At 49.7% G+C, this 10,223-nt stretch overlaps 1 protein-coding gene across 1 annotated transcript in view; it reads left to right on the top strand.

Moving 5' to 3' along the window:
- The first annotated feature begins 5,312 nt into the window (after positions 1 to 5,312).
- Positions 5,313 to 10,223, top strand: part of INSM2 (INSM transcriptional repressor 2) — an 18,144-nt gene continuing 13,233 nt past the window's right edge. The window contains exon 1 of the mRNA XM_027899070.1: positions 5,313 to 7,030. Coding sequence (XP_027754871.1) covers positions 5,313 to 6,728 — 1,416 coding nt within the window. The 3' untranslated portion in view covers positions 6,729 to 7,030. The remainder of the gene's footprint in view (positions 7,031 to 10,223) is intronic.

Here is a 10,223-nt window from a genome sequence, read left to right on the forward strand (position 1 = left end):
GATGCAATAGCATCCTTCTGGCAGGAAGTACCTGCAGTTCTGGCCAGAAACGGACCTGGGAATTCAGTGGGGCCTGGAGAAAATGGAGGGAGAAATGGACAGGGTATCATGGAGTAGGGATGGGAGAAAGGTCTTGGGTAACAGTCTTGGGGAGTCGCCTGTTGCACCTCTGAGTCAGAAGAATTTTATCGAATAAGGTGGCCTTGGCACAGGACCATGAAAAAATTACTGGAGGGGAGGAAAGGAGAAAAGGTAAATCTTTTCCTGAGGGCTCAGCTCCCTGCACCACATCCTTGCAGAACTGAACATGCTCCAGTGCCAGCACAAGAGCAGGATGAAGTGTGACCATAACAAATCAGAGTATTTGTGGCACAGCCACCTGGTCCTGGTCTCTGCTCTCTAAAAGCCTCCTAGATTGAGCCCTTTTGGGAAATCAGGCAAACCACATGTTTCTCTCTCCTGCCTGAACTCTACTGGAGACAGGCATGGGGCTTGCCAGCCCAGCATGTATCATAGGCACCACTCAGGAGCTTCATTTCTCGCACCTTTCTGCTATATCTTGTCTTCTGGTCTCTTCAGTTGTCGGTCTCTTCCAGAAGGCCACTACTGCTATCCATATAATTAATAACCACAACCTTCTGTACAAGGAGATCTTTTTTCAGTGAGTTGCAACGTATAATGATGCTTGTAAGGAACAGACTGCTGAGTATCTCATGCTGAAGGAAGCCAAATCTTCCTATTATGACATGGTGAGATCAATATCTCCATTGCAGGCAAATTTGTCATGGCAAATGGCTGCAGCCTGTGGGGTACAAGCTAAAATCCAGCTGAAATCTGTAATGAAGTAACAAAAGTCATAATGGTCTCATTGAGACTCTCCAGTAACTTGTATAGGTTTGGGAATGTCAAGCTGCTCCCTAGAGAGGATCTAGTGTTCCTGGGATGGGCTAATGTCGATGGAGGTGGGGAAGAACCAAAACACGAGAGTGCTCATTTGGCCCTTACGCAGCTGCTCACTTACGAAGTAAGGCCAGGAGCCACAGCATCACTGTCCTCCCATTATCACCTTAGTGACAGCAGCATGGTGAACTCACAGCATCACTTCATTTGTGAACAAAGAAGAAGACTGAATATTTTCACAGTGTCTTCAAATCCCTTCAAATCCTCCTAGCCCAACTGCCTTCACAGAACAGTGTTTTCTACCTTCCCTTATGGAAAGCTTTTTGTTAATATTTGAGCAATGAAGAAAACACAGCAGCTGTTAACATCATTTTTCCCTTGAAGTAGATTGTCCTCAGGTAAAACAAAACACAATTAAGGTACTGGCAAAGTCAGTTATATTAGACAATCCATATCCTCATAATGCAGATATTTCCTTCATTGTCTGTCACCAGCATCAAATCCCCAACTGCAGCAAGGTAATTGGCAGCCTCACTTTGGGGGAAGATGAAATGGCTTGTGTTGCCACCAAAACCAGCCTGGATTTTGTTTGTGTAAGTGTTGGAGCCTGGGGGTGGTGTCGCTCATCTAGCTACATTGCTAGAGAGTCATGTATCAAGGACAGGCTTCTGAGGTGGCTTCTCTCTTCCTCCTATTTACTGCTCCATTAATTACAAACCAGATGTCAGGGGAAAATTTAAAAGTCAATTTTATTTGAAATCCTGCAATATAAAAAACTCAACCAGGATAATTTTTTTTTTTTTGTGGTGGGGAGGGGAAACATGAAGGAGAGGAATGTTCTTTAATCCTTTGCTTATATTTTTTTTCTATTTTATTTTTAACTCTTATTTTTTAAAGTTGTGGTTATTTTGTTTTTCACTAAATGGCAAAAGACATTTCTATTTTTCTTTCTACCCCCTCAGCCCCCAGAAGGTTTTTCTTTCAGAACCAGACCTCACTCAAGACCTTCACCGTCCCAGCTGGAATTTCTGTCATACATTCCTTTTGCTGTTTATGCCCCAAGACTGTTCAGGAATAGAAATGCAGCTGCCTACTTCCTTGACAACGTTTTATTCATGATCCATGTTACATCTCCTTTTCAGTGTCTGCACAGGCTTTCAGGTGTCCTGGAGCTAATGGAGACATGGCTGGGGCTGAAAGCAATGGGATCCCTAACTCACAGCCAGAGATGACAGTCCCTGGATGGCTGGAATGTAGAAGGACCTGGGTGATGAGATGCTGGTACCGTATTCTGGAACTGCCTGGGCAGTCAGATGGAGCATCCTCCAGAATCACAATATCATAGAATCATTTGGGTTGAAAAAGAATATTAAGATGATAGAATTCAACCATAAACTTAGCATTGCCAAGTCCACCACTAAACTATGTCCCTAAAAGGCAGCATCAACAGGGAGGCAGAGCATTGCTGTACTACTCTTGTTTCCGTTCCCTGACCAGAAATGAGGGGAAGGACTGAGGAAACAAAGGATGTAAGAGGAAGAACTGATTCCTCTTGTTTTCACTCTGCCAGTTTCCTACCAGGTACTGCATTTTTCCATTAGAAATTTGATTTCCGATTTACTGTGGGATTAACCCTTTAGTTAATCTAAGGTCCTCTAAGGATGACTCTCATGTGTAAGCAGCCAATATGTTTAATCAAGGCCAATCTGGTTTTATCAGACTGTAGAGAACGCAGTGTAAGGTCAGGAGCAATAACATCATTCAGTTCCTCGCTTAGGAAAGCTTCAACCTTTAAGAAAATTCCTCTGTTGTACCATGTTCAACAGGGTGAGGTGCTGCACTCTCAGCTGTGTGATGGGACTAATGGAACGGAATAACTCAGTGTAAAAAAAATCCAGCAAATTTCTACAGGATTTATGTATGTGTGTGCACAAGATTACTTCTATCTTTATAAATTATCAGAATTTTCTAATTATATAATTTTTTGAAGGAGTAAAGGACGAAGGTAAGAAGATAAACCCCAACAGTTTGGAAATCTCAGAAGCTGCAAGAGTTGGGCGTTAATGACAGTCGCTGAGGTTACACTCTCTTGTAAATGTGGGGAAGGAGGGGAAATAATCTGTAATCACAGAATAATGACCCTTCTAGTGGGAGCCAGAGAACTGGGAATCTGTACTGGGGCAGGGACAGCTTGAGGAAACCAGTATGTTGAGAGAAACGAGTCACGAGGTGGCTGTAACAATTTGGATCCCACTGCAGTTTTGATGGTGTTTTTGTCAGAGATCTGCAGGCACTGGTATGTGTTGCAACAAAACCAAGGATGGGATGATGGATTCTACAGTTTCTACAGATGATCAGTTCTTCCTCACAAACTGATCATAAACTGGAGGCAAACTGAGAAGGCTAAAAGAAGGCTGTGCTGGAGGGCACTGTGGAACAAGAAGGAGGCACAGACAGGCACCAAATCACAGGCAAGAGCTGAGAAGCACAGTTGAAAGGGCAGTGGATAGAGAGGTGGAGCAGCGATTCCACATGTGTGACTTTGGGGGGGGGGGAACTCTAAGCTACCCCTCAAACCTTCCCGTGATGTCTAGGCCATGTCAGACCATGGCATGGGGCTTTAATAAACTCCCCAGTGCAACTCAAGCCTACAGATTTTACCGGAAATCTGTTTGGAGTTCCAGCAAATACTTAATACGCCTGCTTTCCACCTGGCACTCTATCTCCTGCTACTCCCGTGCAGGAAAAGGCATCATTGGGTTCCTCACCTCTTGGGATTGGAGGCTGAGCTGGACATTTCAGAACTGGACAATTCTACACCTGATTGTTTTTGCAACATGACAAAAGTAAATAGAACTTTAATGGGAACATTGTTTACAAGGGGAAACTGAAAGAACTATTTACATATCACTTGGAGGAACAGTATAAAATAGTGGATCTGTAACTAGAGATCCAGTTATGCAGTGAAAAAATGTAGCTGGGAAGTCCAGTTACAAAGGTAAAAATTGTTAGGTAAAAATCATGCAGCCAGTCAGTGGAGTGACCTAACTGCACAAACGTGTGGCTCATCGGTCCCAATTACAGAGGTTTGTACTAACAAAGGGCGATCTCTAGCCTGTGGAGTCCATAATCTAATCTGAGATTCAGTGCAACCATGAAAATGGAGGAAAGTGGGAGAGTAATGTAAAACACAATTAAGACTGTGCTAAACAAATACAATCAGACCACTTACACAGACAAGTGGATGAGTGTTTTTAGCAGGTGGGGCGAGTTCGGGTCTTGCATGAAGGTTTCAAATCTTTCTTGCCACTTCTGGAAAGCCCCTCTATCCAGGAGTGCTTGTTTCTCTCTTTCTCCTGGTGCTCTCTCTTCCTCCGGCTGGAGGATGCTCCCAGCACTGTGAGTCCGACCGTCCTACCCTGGCAAGGGATGTCCATCCCTAGGCAGGGATGGAGCGAGTTTTAGCGCCTTCATTTCCAGTGGCACGCCATCTCGTGTATACTGCGGGCAGCAGGTCTGTGGACGGGACAGCACCGTCCTGCCTCCAAACCCGGGCTCGGGTTCATGAGCGGTCAAAGAGGTGAGCGCTGGTACTCGCAGTGAGGCCGCTGCCAGTGCGCTTTGCGCTTCGTTGCCCCTTGGAACAGCAACGTTGCTAAAAAGGCTTTCGGTGGTTTAGCAAACACAACTCCTGCCTCGCACCAGCTGCCACCAGGCTCTCGGCACTCATGAACGGGCCGGGAGTTGCATCGGGGCGGCGTGGTGGGGGAGGTTCGGGAGCTTTTGCATCACACCTCAGTCTTGCCTCCCCTGGGCTCGGGAGGCTGCCCGCGGGTGAGGCTGCTAGGGGACCACAGTCACGGCCACTACGTAGAGCCGTGATTTAGCATTTTGCGCGAAGGTGTCAGCCCCGCTCTTGCATTGGGAGCTCATCACAGTACCAGAGCTTTCTGGCTACTTTAGGGAAAACTCCCGATGTGGCGGTGCAGACGGACGGAGCCGGTTCCCAGATCTGGCTGCCTTCAGCGGAAGGGCGTGTGGGGCGGTCCGTGTGGCCCCGGCGGCGGATCAAGGCTCCGGCACAAACCCACGACAGGCGCTCCTGCCGAGCCCTGCCGGGCCGGTCGGCCGAGGGGCAGCGACCGTGACCCAGCCCAGGGTCTCTCCCGTCTCTGACCCGTTCCCGGCCCCACATCCCACTGAGTCGCTCAGGGTGCCGCGGGGTGCGCTCCCCGGGACACGCCGCCCGTCCCCGCAGCCCGAGTGCGCCCGCCCCGGCAGCGCCGGCCCCAACTCCTCATTGGCCGCGGCCGCCGGAGGGCGGATGATGCCCGGGCGGGAGCGGGCGCCGGGCTTATAAAGCTCGGGCGGGCCGGTGGCGCTGCGCTCCCGCTGCCCCGCCCCGACCTGCAATGCCGCGCGGCTTCCTCGTCAAGCGCAGCCGGCGCCCCGGAGGCTCCTACCGGGCTCGCCCGCGGGAGCGGGACCCGGACCGGGATCCGCCGCCCACCCCTCCGCCGCCGCCGCCACCACCGCCGCCCTCCGCCGGGGACAGTCCCACCGCTAGACAGGGGGCGGAGGAGGAGGAGGAGGGCGAGGAGGAGGAGGGCTCCGCCGCCGCTTGCCCCGCGACGTGGCCCCCCGGTGGCGGCTGCGGCGGCCCCGGGGTCACTCCGCCGGAGGGTCCGGCCGCTTGGGGGGCGACGGGGCCGTGCAGCGTGGCGGGGCCGCGGGCGGCTTTCTTCGAGCGGTGCCTCAGCTCCCCCGCGTCCGCCGAGTCCTTCCCCCTGGCCGCCTCCTTCCCGCCCGCCGAGAAGCTGCTGCTGCAGCCGCGCACACCCCTGCCCGCCCCGCCGCCGCCGCCGGTGCCCGCGCTGAAGCGGCCGTCGCGGGCCAAGGCGCCGGCCAAGAAGGGCAAGGCCACGCGGAAGCTGAGCTTCGCCGACGAGGTGACCACCTCGCCCGTGCTGGGGCTGCGCATCAAGGAGGAGGGGCCCGAGGGCCGGCCGGGGCCGCCGGCGGGTCGCACGCCGCTGGGCGAGTTCATCTGCCAGCTGTGCAAGGAGCAGTACGCGGACCCGCTGGCGCTGGCCCAGCACCGCTGCTCCCGCATCGTGCGCGTCGAGTACCGCTGCCCCGAGTGCCACAAGATCTTCAGTTGCCCCGCCAACCTGGCATCTCACCGCCGCTGGCACAAGCCGCGTCCCGGCCCCAGCACCGACGGCGCCGCCGCCGCCCTGCCGGGCAAGGAGAACAGCCCAGAACGGCGGCTCCGCGGCCCCTCCGCGTCCCCGCCACAGCCCCCGACGCCGACCCGTCAGCACCGCGGCGGCGCGGACAGCGCCGGCGGCGCCCCGGCCGCCTCCGGTTCCAGCCCCGGCCCAGCTCACGGCGGCGGTCCCGGTCCCGGCCCCGGCGGGGAGGCGTTCGCCTGCCCCTGCTGCCAGAAGCGGTTCCGGCGGCAGGCTTACCTCCGCAAGCACCTGGGCACCCACGGGGCAGCGCGGCCGGCCGCCTTCGGCCCGCCGGAGCGAGGGCCTCTCGCCTTCGCTTGCCACCTCTGCGGCGCCCGGTTCCCCTCGGCGGACATCAGGGACAAGCACCGGCTGTGGCACGCCGTGCGGGAGGAGCTGCTGCTGCCGCCGCCGCCGCCCGCCAGCGTCCCCGAGGGCGGCGCGGCGGGCGGCGAGCGGCAGGGCTTCCCTTGCAAGCACTGCCCCGCCACCTTCTTCAGCGCTCCTGGGCTGGCGCGGCACGCCAGCAAGTGCCACCCGCCGGAGAGCAGGCAGGTCCTGCTGCTCCAGGTGCCCGTCCGGCCGGGCTGCTAGGTCCGCGGCCGCCTCGGTGGGACTGCTCCGAGAGCCCGGGCTAGCCGAGCGGGTCCTGGCCACGCGGTAATTCCTATGGAAAGTCGCGGCTCTCACGGTTACGACGGCGGAGAAAGCCGCCCGCGGACTCGCGCCGGCCGCCTCTCCGGCCGGTGGGTAGCGATGCGCGCCTCGCACGGGCACGGCAGCGGGCTCAGCCCACGGGCGGCACCGCCGCCGCTCCGCGGGGCCGGCCAGCAGCACTCAAACCGAGCCCCGCACGGTGGGGAGAGCCGGGCAGCCCCCCAGCTGCCGGGGCGGCTGTGGGCACGGTCCCGGGCTGGCGGCAGCAGCAGAGGAATCCTGCCAGCATCTGTCGGGAGGCGGGCAATGCCCGGGCGCCGGTACGGGCCCACCGCTAGTACATCTTCCGTAGCGACTCTCGGATAGAAATACAGCTGTATATACGGTATTTAAAGAGAGGAATTATTTTTCGTGAGAAAAGGAGCCTGATCTAGTGACTTTGTTTTAATAGCCTTAGCCCCTGAGCTTCAACACTTAAGTTATGGTGAGGTGTTTTGTTTGCTGTACTCTGTACTAAGATAGCCAAGAAAGTGAATGTTCATATTAAGTCAATGTCAAGTCATATAATAGCTAGCAAAACGTATGGGAAACTAATTGTGCTGTCTGCTTAATCGAAATACAAGGTGTTGATCTATGTATGCATCTCCCGCTTACTCTGTGTCTCTGTACTCTAGCGACTGTGCAATAGGAAAACACGTCTCTGGCAGCTGCTCATTCCAAAACCTGCTCCGTTAGTGGCTTGTTAGTGCAGCGTAGACGGTAGCTAGGAGTGCAGTTCAATGTCACCTGGCTGGGCAGCGTGTGGCCCTGCCAGCCCCTGCATCGTAGGCAGGCAGAAAGGACCCTGTCTGCTGCTGACCTTTTCAGGAGGCTCCAACCCCTTTCCCCTGTGAGCTGCGCTTTTGATGTGAGTTCCTCCAAGTCTTGTGAACAGTTGAAATTAAGACATGAAACAGTCTTTAGACGTGTTGCTAAAGTGCAGATGACAGGCTACCTTCCTTCTCCCTAACAACACCTACTTTTAACAAAGCATCCCATGGTGAGTATTCCCTGGCTTTGACAGTGCTCTCTGGCCAAATGCTTTGAAATGCTGTTGAATTTACCAGCTACTGACATTTCAGCCATATTTATTTATTTATTTATTTATTTATTAATTTACTTGCTTATTTATTATTTTCCACTTGAGTGCTTGTTTCTAAATGTTATAGCAGATGAGGCTAAAAATAAGGGCCAAAAAAATTCAATAAAAGATTTAAAACATAGCTCATGCCTTTTTTCAATTCAGCAGGGCAAAGTGGGTCAGCTGGTGATTTCTGAAAAATCAAACGGATCCCAGTTGTAGTCTTTGTTCTAACACTCTCTTTGAAATAAAGCATGTAAAATATTTCCATCTCTTGAATAGCATCCTCTAAAGCCATTATTTCTGTAGTTTTACATTTTGCTTCACACAAAAAAGATTCAAATGTATCATGCCCAAAGACTGCAAGCAAGTGATAAATGCTTTATTTTAAATGTGCTTCATGGACTTTTGTCATTTTAGTTCCAGGACCTGGATAAATGAATTAAAACAATATAACCTAATATAGCCAAGATTTGCTCTCTGACAGAGGAGGCAAAACTCACATCTCACTCTTCTCATATGACAAAAATAAAACCTTATTTTAAGTTGTGCATTTTTCTGTCATTTGTTGGTAACAAAGACTTGGGTAAAAATGCCCATTTATGCATTTAACGAGTTCACTCCTGGAGAAAGTCGCTATGTTTTTTTTAATCATCGTTCTCCTTTCTCCACTTGTGCAGTCAAAGACGAAGGGCTCCAGACCACACAAATGTGATGGTTATTAACTGCTCCTAAAATCAGCACTTGAACAACCAGCCTGCAGGAGAGAATGTCCTGTGCTTTATATTACATGCAATGCATTTACTAGATCTAGGGAAGAGTTTTCAGTCTGGCATTCTTTGATGCATTGGGAAAGAGCTCCTAAGAACTCGTACACCTTTTAATACAAGAGAAAACTAAGCTGTGTATTGCATTCAATTGCTCCATGTGTACGTAGTACATAATTCTTCCATAAATTGGAGTAAGAATCTAGTCAGTGTGGTGAATGACTAATATACAAAAGGTGGTAAGAATAATTTTATTGTATTATTAAATAGCATGTCTTCTTTTCAACATTACAAATTTGTTGATACTACATGAATGACAATACATAATTTCTCTTTTTATTGTTGCCCATATGATATATTTACACATGCAGTTAGTACCGATGCCATGCTACATTTTGTTAACAGCATTTTGTTTTTTACTAGACTCAAAATGTGAGCATTTCACCTTCTGTAGGAAAATACCTCTGGGTGGGTGGAACTCGTGTACTAATCTGCGCTCACAGGGTTGAAATCGACAGTACTTCAGGCCAGGCTCCCGGAGCATGTTCCCTTTTCTTCCCTAGTACCCATCATCACAGCAATGAATTTCTATTAGGAGAGTGTTTGTTTTTAAAGTTTTTTTTAATGTAAGAGAAAAGAATATACATCTAGATGGAGCAGCCCAATGAAACTTGATGGCATTTACTATTGATACCACTTGGAAAAGCAAACATTATAAAAATATTTGGAAGCCAAGCATAAGAAGAATTTCCACACAGTGATTTTTTTTTTTTTCTGGCATAGATTATCTGCAGAATTATGAAATGATACATTACTTTGTGAAGAAAGAATTGGTGCTATGAGCAAATTATTTCAATTGGACGCTGTAATGCTTGAAAGGCCATTGAACTATTTTATTCTCAACATAAATAATCTGTACACGTCCTGTGCATTAACATTGTGACATCTGACAAAGACTTTACATATGCAACGTCAATTTAAAATTGTACATTCATTTTCAAATTGTACATATTTCTTTCTTTGTTACAGAGAAAACTGCAATGGGGCACAATAAATACAGTGTGATCCAGCTGCAGTCTCCAATTCCATATGTAACTCAAGATCAACCAGAGTTAAAAATGACTACCGTTAAGATACCATAATCATCCAGGAAGGTAAAAGGTGCAGAGGACAAACTGCACTGCAATTAAAAAAAAAAAAAAAAAAAAAAAAAAAAAAAAAAAAAAAAAAAAAAAAAAAAAAAAAAAAAAAAAAAAAAAAAAAAAAAAAAAAAAAAAAAAAAAAAAAAAAAAAAAAAAAAAAAAAAAAAAAAAAAAAAAAAAAAAAAAAAAAAAAAAAGGCAGGCAGACTGAAGTTTGATAAAAAAACAACACTAAAATATCAAAGTAAAATTCCAGTGTCACCGTTTAAAATAAACATACAGAAAAGGAGTATGCAGGGCACAGGCGCACACACATGAGAGACATTACCCTTGAGCGAAAGGTATGAGCGGTGAAAAAAAACCCACTGTTGAGCTGCTGCGGGAATGGTGGCCAATCGCTGTTC

This window comes from Empidonax traillii, unplaced genomic scaffold, assembly GCF_003031625.1.
Source record: "Empidonax traillii isolate 1590-97213 ecotype Southwest subspecies unplaced genomic scaffold, ASM303162v1 scaffold636:size371350, whole genome shotgun sequence".
NCBI classification, from domain to species: Eukaryota; Metazoa; Chordata; class Aves; order Passeriformes; family Tyrannidae; genus Empidonax; species Empidonax traillii.